The 12,451-nt window shown below is 54.2% G+C and overlaps 1 protein-coding gene across 1 annotated transcript in view; it reads left to right on the forward strand.

Annotated features, from left to right (window-relative positions):
* LOC105484499 (torsin family 3 member A) overlaps positions 1-12,451 on the forward strand; it is a 15,640-nt gene continuing 3,189 nt past the window's right edge. The window contains exons 1-4 of the mRNA XM_011746181.3: positions 1-1,768; positions 2,321-2,434; positions 5,277-5,542; positions 7,519-7,697. Coding sequence (XP_011744483.2) covers positions 1,495-1,768; positions 2,321-2,434; positions 5,277-5,542; positions 7,519-7,697 — 833 coding nt within the window. The 5' untranslated portion in view covers positions 1-1,494. The remainder of the gene's footprint in view (positions 1,769-2,320; positions 2,435-5,276; positions 5,543-7,518; positions 7,698-12,451) is intronic.

Raw genomic sequence — 12,451 nt, forward strand, 5'->3', positions numbered from 1 at the left:
GAACTCCTGATTTCGGGTGATCCGCCCTCCTCGTCCTTCTGAAGTGCTAGGATTACAAGCCTAAGCCACCGCACCCGGCCTAATTTGTTTGGTTTTCCAGTAAGCACTGTGGTGTATGTGCTGTTAATTGTCTCTGGTGGACTCCACAAGCTTAATGTACACAGTGCTGGGCTGGTGCCATGGCTGCTTCTCTGAAAAGTTTTTGACATCACACCGAATGGCTGAGACACTACGAACATTTTACTTTTCATCTCAACCTTGTGTCCTAGCAAAGGTGCTTGTCTAGTTTCTGTAGCTGTTTGAATGAAAGGCGCAGATTTGGTGTGCTGCTGAGAATGGAGCAGACCTGGCACTGGGTGTGATCTAAGAGACGGGGGTGAAGAGATGAGTCAAGTTGCCTGTGACATTTGTGACACATGGTGCTCAGATTCACCTTGCTGTCTGGAGGGCCCACCCTCAAAGCCACTGAACATACGACATTAGCCAAGTCCTCTGATCTCTCTAGACAGCAGTTTTCTCCTAAGACAAGATGGCTTTTTGGCCATTGGCTGAAGTAGGCCAGGTGATTTTAAACAATGCATTAAGCTCTTCTGAAATCTAACAGCCTTGTTCCAAGCTGCTCGCTATGGAGAAGAGAGCGCTGAGGGAAACAGGCCCTGGAGTCTCTTGCCAGTGGTGTCGGACGGGCTACTCAGTCCCAGCACTTGAAAGTTGCAAACCTAGTCAAGAAAGCGCACACAGTACTTCACCTTTTTATGAGATATAATTACATTGACATGACGCCTTATGATTTACCCGTGACTCGGGGGGTTTCCAAAATCCAAACACTTCCAGACTGGGGCCCGTCAATCAGCTTCCTCTTGCTTTTCGTGGACTCCCAAACTGTGGAAACCTGCTGGTGTTTTGCTGCGGTTTCATTTCCCTCTGCGGAGGAGCCAGGGCAACCTCGGCCAGACAGGCACCCAGCTGCGCCCTTCTTTCCAGGGCCTCTTCACTCAGCTGACTCTCCTGGCCTGCCTAATGCTCCTGGCTGAGACGGTGTCCCGGCTTCCTCTAACAGGTTGGCGAGAAGTTGATCTGCAAACGCGAGGCAGAGCAGGAGTGTCCTTATTCGGTAGGCCTCTGATGGGCCACCAGGTCCGTCCGAAAGTCCTAGCCGAGTGATTGACAGTGGCCATTTCAAAGCCTGATTTCACCTTTGCAACCACAATCACGACCCAGAATAAACTGCTTCCAGGAAGCCAGTTAGTTGCACCTTGCCTGAAGTCAGTCTCCGGACCGCCTCTCAGGACCCCCGCCAGGGTTTCGGGTTCCCGCCTGGGTCACGTGTACGGAGGCTGCCAGTGCGCACTCAGCCCGGCCCGCCGGTCGCCAGAGCAACACCAATCCCGGGTTCACTCCCGCCTCGGAAGTGCGGTCTCCGCCCGACAGCCCCCGGCTTAAGGGAGCCCGGCTAGGCCGGCAGCCAGAGGGTCCCGCAGCTTGGGGCCGGCCATGCTTCGCGGCTCGTGGCGCCAGCTTTGGCTCTTTCTCCTGTTGCTGCTGCTGCTGCTGCTGCTCCCGGGCGCGCCTGAGCCCCGCGGCACCTCCAGGCCGTGGGAGGGAACCGACGAGCCGGGCTCGGCCTGGGCCTGGCCGGGCTTCCAGCGCCTGCAGGAGCAGCTCAGGGCGGCCGGCGCCCTCTCCAAGCGGTACTGGACGCTCTTCAGCTGCCAGGTGTGGCCGGACGACTGTGACGAGGACGAGGAGGCAGCCGCGAGGCCCCTGGGTAAGACCCCGTCCCCGCGGCCCGCCGTTCGCTGCGGAGCAGAGTGCGATCCGGGCGCGGCTGTGGTCGCCTCGCTCCTGCCCCGGGCGACGTCAGGGCCCGCAGTTCTGCTCCGCTCAGCCGCCGGTACCGGCTGTAGGCGGGGGCAGCCTCCGCGGAGCAGGGAGCCCCATCACCGCTCCGGCCCCACTCGCATCCCCGGTGCCGCCCCCTGCGGCCTGGCTGCCCGTCCCCTGCCGCCCCTCATCCCCGCGCTTTCCAGACTCGCTTGCACCGCTTGTGCCGTCTCCCAGCCCACCCTGGCGTTATTCGAAGGTGCTGCTCTTGACAGCTCTAGGGAACGTCCGCTGTGGACATGCCTGGTGACTGCCGTCTCCTTTGCTGCTTTTGGACGCAGGGCTTGAGGACCGACAGTGGGCTGAGCTGGGGCTGGCAGTTGGAATCTGAGTTCTGGGTGTCGCTCTGTCCCTGACAAATTGTGTGGCAACGTTGCCGCATCACTGTCGAGCTCCGGATGGTCTCCTCTCGGTCTCACAGCTCTTCCTTTTCCAGGCTGGCGCCTTCCCCTGTTGGGCCAGCGGTACTTGGATCTCCTGACCACGTGGTACTGCAGCTTCCAAGACTGCTGCCCCGGTGGGGATTGCAGAATCTCCAACAACTTTACAGGTTGGACCTCGCATGGCTTCAAGGGACTAGGGATCTGTGGGGAGGGGACGCAGTCCAGGGGAAATGGTTAGATGCAAGGGACCTTTCGTCATCCTGTCCAACCTCCCCACAAGCAGGAACTTCTGCCACAGTCTGAGGTTTTGAAGGAGTACCAAATGCTTGAGTCAGGGAAGCCCCTTTTTAGCCTCTAGCTTAATAGCCCAGGCAAACTGAGCTGTTTCGTGCATCTTGAGGATCCATGGGAATGCCATGAACACATCACACTCAGCTAAGCGGGGAGGAGGGAACAGGCCCATCATTACCACCGTGTGTCCCCTGTCTAAACAGGTTTTCCTCTGCTCATTTGTCAGCTACCCCCACCATGTCCTCCCGCATCCCTGAGAGCGTTTCCAAGGAGAAGAGAATACCTAATATCTGTTATACATACCAGGCACTGTGCTAAGAGTTTCAAAGGGATTAACTCATAATCCAACATCTCCTTTGATCTCTAGGAGAGTCAGGCCCAGAGCACCTTGTTTCACTCTAAACAGAAACGGACCTCTCAGAGGGGCTGGAACTATCCAGTGAGAGAACTGATCAGAAATTCTGGGTTATGATTACAAGTGTCCCTTTCTTTTTTTTTTTTTTTTTTTTTTTGAGACAGAGTCTTGCTTTGCATCCACACTGGAGTGCAGTGGTGCGATCTCAGCTTACTGCACCCTCTGCCTCCCGGGTTCAAGCAATTTTCCTGCCTCAGCCTCCTGAGTAGCTGGGATTACAGGTGCCCACCACCACGTCCGGCTAATTTCTGTAGTTTTAGTAGAGACGTGGTTTCACCGTGTTGGCCAGGCTGGTCTTGAACTCCTGACCTTGTGATCTGCCCACCTCGGCCTCCCAAAGTGCTGGGGTTACAGGTGTGAGCCACTGCACCCGGCAACCAGTATTTTCTAATTAGTTTGGGTGACTTGATTTGCATATTGCAGTTGATTTGCATTTTCACTCTCACAAGGTCATCTTTGGCCCCATGTTCTGAAACCTATTCAGACATTTGCAAAAGCTTCCTCTCTTTTCCCCAGGAGCAATTTCTTACCCAGAGTTCTGATCCCAGCTCCTTCAGTCTCCATAAATGAGGCCCACCTTAGATATTTAGGTCACTTAATTGGCCAAAATGCCAATAACACAGTGTTTTTAGGGACACAGTCTGGCTCAGGACAGAAGATAGGAGTACATACAGGTCAGGAAGTCTGAATTTGGATCACTGCTGACTTGGATAAGACCCTAGGTGGCAATTAGCGAGTTACTTTCTGCCCTCAACTACGTTCTGCCCTCAACATGCCTGTTCGACAAAGGCCTGGATATCCAAATTGTTGTGGCCGGGGAATCAGAGACTCCTCCACTGGATTCCTAGTCTTGCCTCTTCCTTGCTGGCAGAGTCCTTCCCAAGTGTCCATTTCCTCAGCTGTATTTTATTTTATTTCTTTTATTTATTTATTTTGAGACCAAGTCAGTCTCTGTCACCCAGGCTGGAGTGCGGTGGCGTGATCTCGGCTCACTGCAACCTCCGCCTCCCAGGTTCAAGCGATTCTCTTCCCTCAGCCTCCCAAGTAGCTGGGATTATAGGCGCACGCCACCATGCTTGGCTCATTTTTGTATTTTTAGTAGAGATGGGGTTTTGCCACATTGACCAGGCTGATCTCGAACTCCTGACCTCAGGTGATCCACCCACCTCGGCCTCCCAAAGTGCTGGGATTACAGGCGTGAGCCACCTCGCCTAGCCAGTTTCTTCAGCTTTAAATGGGAATAATAATGCCTGCCTTGCAGAATTGTGAAGACTAAATGTAAAACACTTAGCCCAGTTCTGAATACAGAGAAAACAGCAAATGTTAATTTTCTTCTATGTCACTACTACTTTTGGAGCAATGTGTGATACCCTCAACGTTTTATCATAGACCTTGACCTCCCAAGGCTCCAGAATACACGCTCTGGGCTGGCTTGAGGTGTTCAACCAATTGATCCTGGATTTGGAGTGCTCACCCACAGCTGGCAGCACACCCTCCCTGCCTCCACTGTGGCTCCTGGTAGCCCCATCTACAAATCCTACAACCTCAGGTCTGAGAGGAAGTTAGGCCTAGCAGAGGGCTTTGCACACTGGAGCTGCTCTCAACAAGTGTCGGCTGAATTGAATGAGAATGAATAAAATCAAGCTTCTGCATGAAACAGGGAGCCCTGAAACCAAGGGATGGGAGCAGCCTCAGGACATGGGGGACAGGATTCCTCCCTAGACAGGTCTGTGCCAACTGCTCTGGGTATGTGCAGGATCTTCAGGAAGGGTGATTCCTCTGTCTCCCTAAGTCCCATCTTTATTTCCCAAACTCTTCAAAAAGTAGTCCTTGAGGCCAGGCATGGTGGTTCACGCCTGTAATCCCAGCACTTCGGGAGGACGAGGCGGGCGATCACGAGGTCAGGAGTTCCAGACCAGCCTAGCCAACACGGTGAACCCCATCTCTACTAAAAATACAAAAGTTAGCCGGGCATGGTGGTGGGCACCTGTAATCCCAGCCATTCAGGAGACTGAGGCAGGAGAATCGCTTGAACCAGGGAGGCGGAGCTGAGATTGCACCACTGCACTCTAGCCTGGGTGACAGAGCAAGACTTCCTCTCAAAAAAGAAAAAGGAAAGAAAGTAGTCCTTGCATCCCTTCTGCTACAAAGTCTGCCTTCTGTCTGCTTATTATGCCAAACAGGAGGAGTAACTGATCCCAACCAAGAGAGATTCAGAGTTGCTTGGTTTCCGGGCTGCTGGCTGCTGTGGTGGATGCGCCTCTGTGTGCCTTTTGCTGTGACTGCCTCTTTCTCGTCCTTAGGCTTAGAGTGGGACCTGAACGTGCGGCTGCATGGCCAGCATTTGGTCCGGCAGCTGGTCCTAAGAACAGTGAGGGGCTACTTAGAGACGCCCCAGCCAGACAAGGCCCTTGCTCTGTCGTTCCACGGCTGGTCTGGCACAGGCAAGAACTTCGTGGCACGGATGCTGGTGGAGAACCTGTATCGGGATGGGCTGATGAGTGACTGTGTCAGGATGTTCATCGCCACGTTCCACTTTCCTCACCGCAAATATGTGGACCTGTACAAGGTGAGGCCGACCAGGGCTGGGGTGAGGCCTCTGTGCTGGGAGGAAGACCCTTCTGCCAGCCCTTCCTTGCAAGGAAGTGGGCTCTGGAGAAGCCTGGGGAGGTGGGGACAGGTGGCAGAACCTGTGACAGAGCCACTCACTCGGTCCACTCCTCACGGAGGCCCTGAGCATCTGGTGGGGACTGGTGTTCCAAACACCCCCCACTGCTCTGTCCCCCGAATAGTCACACTCGAGAGGCTGGACGCTGCACTTAAGCAGGGACGCTGCATGTTGATTTTTGTTGTAGAAGTATTGAAATGTCACAGGCAGTGTAGAACAGAGAAAAGCAAAAACTATCGGACTGTCCACATGGGCACACCCTTGTCAACTAAAGAGAGTTAGCATTTTATGTGCTGCCTTTGGTGCGGAACGTTTCCCCAGGCTGTCATTGTAACTACATTGGACAGAGAGTGGCATATCCTGCCTTTTTAAAAAACAGGCCTATTGGCCGGGCGCAGTGGCTCACGCCTGTAATCCCAACACTTTGGGAGGCTGAGGTGGGCAGATCACAAGGTCAGAAGATCGAGACCATCCTGGCTAAGACGGTGAAACCCCGTCTCTACTAAAAATACAAAAAATTAGCCGGGCGTGGTGGCGGGCGCCTGTAGTCCCAGCTGCTGGGGAGGCTGAGGCAGGAGAATGGCGTGAACCCAGGGGGTGGAGCTTGCAATGAGCCGAGATCGCACCACTGCACGACAGAGTGAGACTCCATCTCAAAAAAAAAAAAACAGGCCTATCCTATCTTATATGATTTTCCACGTCTTCCCGTATCGGCTTATTATATAACAGCAAGTGGATGGACAGAAATTTCCTTGGCTGTTCTGCCGTTTGGGTTTCTTCTACTAATTCAGCCATGTAGTATTGAAAACATACCAGAAGAGCCGGACAGAAATGACTGCACCTGTCTTTGGCTTTCTGTTCTGATATCTGGAATGTGTTCACCTGGGAAGATTATGTCAGTGTCTGAGGACAGGGACTGCCCACGTCTCCTGGCAGTTTCCATATGGCTTTGGAGGGCAGGGGCAGGCTGAGCTGGCCTCTCCAGGAAGAACTATTTGGCTTAGACTGGCAAAACTGCTGCAGCCCCAGCTTCCCCGCTCTGAAAACTGGCATGTGCACAGCCCTACACCTCACACTTTCCCCCACACGGGTGCACCCAGTAGACAGGAGTGTGGGCTCTGGGGTGGGAGCTGGGCCTGAATAATATATTCCCTGCCCATTTTGATGAACATTGCAAAGAACCATCTTTTCACTTGAGGGTTTACTATCTTGCCTGGGACAAAGAACCCTCCGCAGCCCCTTGCAGGAGCGAAGTCGGATGTTGGTTGGGCCCAGTGAGTCCTTCAGCAGACTTCCCCCCTGAGATCTCGGCCCAGCCAGGGTGCCCGTGGGCGCTGTGCACCCGGGAGTTCAGGGCAGGGGACTGTGACTGCCTCTAGGCACATGAGCCTCTTCTTGCCCATCACCCCTGTGTTAAAGCCCAACTCCTACCCACCCCCTGGGAATAGACCCCGAGCTTAAACAGGGAAGTTGCGCCTGGATTTTTTTGTTGTAGAAGTAATGAAATTTTGCAGGCAGTGTGGACATTATTAGCTCGGGGATGGGACCTAGTCCTGGAGAGGAGAAAGCAGGGCTGGAGCAGGGGCCCCTTCTCAAGGGCAGAAGGGCTTCTCCCCACTCCTTTCTAGGCTCTTTCCTAGTCCCCAGGCTGGCTTCACCTTGTTTAGCTTTCAACCCTCAGGGTGCTTGAGAATCACCTGAGAGCTGGTCAGATGCAAATGTCCTAGGCCTTCCCCCAGAGCTTGGATTTGATAGGTTCGAGGGGGTGAAACCCAGCCCCAAGGAGTCCATTGCACATGCCCAGGGGAAACCACGCCCTCAAGGCCAGAGGCGGAAGGAGTCGCCAGTTCCCCAGCTGCTCCCTATATCCCATGCAGGAGCAGCTGATGGGCCAGATCCGGGAGACGCAGCAGCTCTGCCACCAGACCCTGTTCATCTTCGATGAGGCTGAGAAGCTACACCCAGGGCTGCTGGAGGTGCTTGAGCCACACTTAGAACGCCGGGCCCCTGAGGGCCACAGGGCCGAGTTTACGTGGACTATCTTTCTGTTTCTCAGGTGGGTTCTGGGGAACAGTAGTCAGGAGGGCTGGGGGAGGGGAAGATACTAGCTGGCAGTGGAGGCTTCCACACGCCCCCAGGTTCAGAACCTTTTCCTCAAGAAAAAAACAGCACAAACTCTGGTACAGAAAGCAGCAGCCAGCTGTGATGGCTCACACCTGTAATCCCAGCACTTTGGGAGGCCAAGGTGGCCGGGTCCCTTGAGTCCAGGAGTTCAAGACCAGCCTGGGCAACACAGCGAAACCCTCTCTCTACAAAAAGTACAAAAATTAGCTGGGCGTGGTGACGTGTGGTCCCAGATATTCGGGAGGCTGAGGTGGGAGAATCGCTTGAACCCAGGAGGTGGGGGTTGCAGTGAGCTGAGATCGGGCCACTGCACTCCAATCTGGGTGACAGATTTTTTGAAACAAATTCCCAAGGCAAGCCTGGTTAGAGAACGGCATAGTCTCCCATCAAGTCCAACATGGCCATTTCTTCCTCCAGCCTTGGAAGGTCTATTTCTGCTCCAATCATGAGAAGTCATCACTGGCTTAAAATCCAGGGCATACGGGTTGAGAGAAACCCATGCTTCCTCTGAGTACCTGTAGTTCAGTTGTGACACTGCCACGCAGGACCCAGTCACTGAATCACGGCACTGTGGGTCCTGTACTTTTGTTGACATGTCTTTGCGGGAAGACAACTTAGAAATAACTTGTCCAACCTCATCTTTTTGCAGAGGCTCCAACTGGGGGAGTCCTGCGTCTGTTACAAGTTGAGTTTGGGTCCTTGTTGACCCAATTCGAAGGCTTCACAATAGCTCGAGCCTCGGTAGGAGTCAAACCAAGTGCTTTCTTCCCAACTCCACTCCGGCCTCGCCTTCCCCAGGCCAGCGCTTGCTTGCTGGGGGGTTTTCCCAAGCTGCAGGGTGCACTTTGTGAGGATGGGGAAGTTGGTGGGGAGATGCTGATTTTCATCCTAGCTTGGGGAGTGTGGAGGGGTGAAGGGGTGAGCTGTGGAGGGCACATCTTGTTTCAGTGTGGATTCACAAGAAGAACTGAAACGGGCCAGGTGCGGTGGCTCACGCCTATAATCCCAGCACTTTGGGAGGCTGAGGTGGGTGGATCACCTGAGGTCAGGAGTTCGAGACCAGCCTGTTTCTACTAAAAATACAAAAATTAGCTGGGTGTAGTGGCAGGCGCCTGGAATCCTAGCTACTAGGGAGGCTGAGGCAGGAGAATCACCTGAACCTGGGAGGCAGAGGATGCAGTGAGCTGAGACCATGCCATTGCACTCTAACCTGGGCAACAAGAGAGACTCTGTCTCTAAAAAAAAAAAAAAAGTGAAACAGGTTTAAACCATTGCTGACTTGGGATTTCTGTGTGGTGGCAGGCAGGCAGCCCTCCTGGTCTGTAGGTGAAGCTGTGGAGACTTACAATGCATTGCGAAGTGGGAGGGGAGCGGGGCGCCCAGGGTGACTTTTAAGAGAGAGCTCTCTTGCATGATTTGAGTGCCCAGAACCAGGAGGTGAGGACAGTACATTCTTCTAATTAGTTTTTATCCCCACATTCTGTACTGTTTATTTCCCACCTTCGGAGGCAGCTGGGCTCACCTCTCCTCCTGTTATAGGGAGTGAGGTGGAGGCTGCAACATGCATATGAGCCCAAACAGAGGAGTCACCTGGGTGCTCTGTGGTTTCTCCCCTTGAGCCCTGGGTTGGGGAGTCAGGGGACCCTCTGAACCACCGATGTGGAAGCCAGTCCTTCCCACGGCACGGAGCGAAGCGTGGTGACCCAGCCTCGGGCCTCCCTTTCGCTTCCACAGGGATCTCTCTTGCACTGAGTGTCTTCCTCCTCCCTTTCCCCGTCAGGGGTCTCCTGGCTTCAGGTGGTGCCAGCCACACAGACTCTCCCACCCACTTCTCAGCTTGGAAAACCTCACCTGGGCCATGATTGCCTAATGCGACCCGGTGACCTTGCAGTCTCTAGGCAAATGTTAGCCTTTGTAGTATTTTGGCCGTCGACCCGACGGCAGCACCCTCTAGCCCCTCACCAGCCGCCTGGCCTTTCTCCCCGTGACCCAGCCTCGGTGGACTGTCCGAGGCCACGTGATTGTAGGCGGCATGGGGCGGGGCCTGCGGGAAAGCCGTCTGCCAGACTCCTCCATGCCACAGCAGGGTGGGGAGGTCTCCCAGGAGCCTTTGAGCTCCAGGGAGGAGGATGTGTAACTGACAAGGATGTAAAGGACAGATTAAAAAGATGTGGCCTTGGGTTCTAGTGGCTCTGGTGTGGGCCTGTGCCCAGCCTTTACGAGCCAGAGGTCCCCCTCCAGCCGAGGGCTGGGCTGACATAGTCTGTCCCCAGGCTGTCCAGGGTGGCAGCCTCTCAACCTCTCAGGTTCTCAGGTAGTCCGGCGATGGCTGGGAGGAGACACTGTGTTGATATTGGAGTTTCTGGACTTGATCTCTATAATGAGCTTCAATTAATCATCCCTTGTAATAAGGATTCTAGGGCATGAGAGAAAAGCACAGCTGATTCAAACTGCTAGAGTGACCAAGTCACACTGTAGGAAGAGCAGCAGTTTAATTCTGAAATAAATCCTAAACCTGCCATTTGAAGTGAGTCGCCAGTGGTTTTGCTGGCCTCCCCCTGGTGGCAGGAGAGAGGAGGTGGGAGCTGAAGCAGGGAGTTGAGTGTGGTGCTCAGAGCCTGTCCTTCATCCGGGCCAGGGAATCAGGGCCCGTGGCTGGGCATCAGAAAAGTAACATTACTTCGCCCACTTCTGCCAAATATAGAAGGCTGCAAGAATGGGCTCACACGGCAGGACAGGAACGTGGAACTCTGCGATCAGAGCTGCTGCCCTGTTCTCATGGGAGCTGCAAAGTGACTAGGGTAGTTAAAGCCTGTTTCCTTTGTGCTGTTGTCAGGAAAAGGAAAGAAAGGACTTTGAAAAATTATAGAACTACACAAATAGAAATTATTCGTGGAGTCGTGGGCCTTGCGCCCCAGCCCCGTGTCTGTTGGCTGCCTGTTGACTAACGAGGGGACAGCTTAGATTGGTCCAGTCCTTACTTTATAAATGAGGACACTAAGGCTCAAAGAGATGATCGAGTCTATGTCTGTTCTTTAGGAAAGACAGAGCAGTTAGCATGGGGTTTGTTATCAGTAACCACCAGTTCTCTCTGGTGAGGCCTTAAGTCCCCTTCCTTTGGGGTCTTAGGGATAAGGCTGGTGAGATCAGCCCTGGCAGGGGCTGGAGGCAGGGGAGAGGGCTGGTTGAGAGAGGTGCCTTCTGGCTCCTCCAGACTTCCCAGTGACGCAGGTGGCTGTGGAAGGGAATTGAGGTGCTCCGGGAAGACAGTGTCTGTCTGAAGGTAGAATGCTGGTGCTGGAGTGGCGATCCTGAAGACGGGAGGGGTGGCGCATAGAGAGGGGCCCCAGGTTATGGGTCGGTGGATGAGATTAAAGCCTGTAAAGTGGTGGAAGAAAAGGGACTTTGGCTGTGAGACAAAACAGGAGAGCTTGAGAAGGGTGGAGATGGTGCAGACACATGTGCAGAGATGTCCCTTTATTTACTAAAGGCCGTGTGCCTGATATGTGCAAAGCACTGGGGTTACAGAAATAAATAGGCCCAGCTTCCTGCCCCATGTGATGGGACCTCTCTTTACCCGCATCAGCACCTTACAGGATGGAGAAGGCCCTGGAGTCCGTGCCCCTGGGCTGGGGTGAGGGAGTATCACTGTGGGGTTTCACAGCATCCCAGATCCTGCCTTCAGCCTCTGCCAAGGTAAACAGTGCTACCTGCCTCCTGTGGGGAATGCAGGATGGGCCAACACCCTGGCAGCGGACTCTTACCTCAGCTTACGCAATGGTGGCTGCTCCTGTGTGCACAGGTATGTGCCTGGAAGGCCTTCCTGCAGCAGCGGCAGTGTCGGCAAGTGGAAGAGGGTTGTGAGCTGCTGCTCGGGGGAGGCCTGGCTGAGCAACTGACCTTGAGCAAGCACTGCAGATGGCCCTTGTTCCTGCCGGGCTCCTCCAGCTGGGAGCTCTCAACCCCTGGTAAATTCTGGTTGTGAAAAACACATTGGCACCTCCCCCTACGATGAGGCACCCAGTTGGACAACTTGGCAGTCCGGGCTTACCTGCATGGCAGGGAAGGATGCCTGCCCAGCTTTAGCGTCTACCCAATGGCGGAGGCAGGGAGGGAGAGAACCACACAGCTCCCCTCACTTCCCAGGAGCCCCCATGGAACAACAGGGTGTGGTCACAGGCTAAATGAGCAAAGATGTGAGTTAATATACTGGTGGGTGTCATGGGGGCTTTCAGAGCCGGGTAAGGAGGGAAAGAGATGGAGATCCTGGTTCCCCACTCCTTAACCTGCCACCTGCCTTCCCTGTCCTTTACCCTACCTCATTCTACTGGACCTGAGGAAAACGCAAGGGGGGCTGAGGTAGGAGGATCACTTGAGCCTAGGAGTTCGAGACCAGCCTGAGGAACATAGTGAGACCTTGTCTCTACAAAAAAAAAATTTTTTAAATAGCGCCAGGCACACCTGTCATCCCAGCACTTTGGGAGGCTGAGGCGAACAGATCAGCTGAGGGCAGGAGTTCAAGACCAGCCTGGCCAATATGGTGAAACCCTGTCTCTACTAAAAATACAAAAATTAGCTGGGCATTGTGGCACGTGCCTGTAATCCCAGCTACTTGGGAGGCTGAGGCAGGAGAATCTCTTGAATCCAGGAGGCAGAGGCTGCTGTGAGCTGAGATCATGCCACTGC

This window comes from Macaca nemestrina, chromosome 1 (genome assembly GCF_043159975.1).
Source record: "Macaca nemestrina isolate mMacNem1 chromosome 1, mMacNem.hap1, whole genome shotgun sequence".
Lineage (NCBI taxonomy): Eukaryota > Metazoa > Chordata > Mammalia > Primates > Cercopithecidae > Macaca > Macaca nemestrina.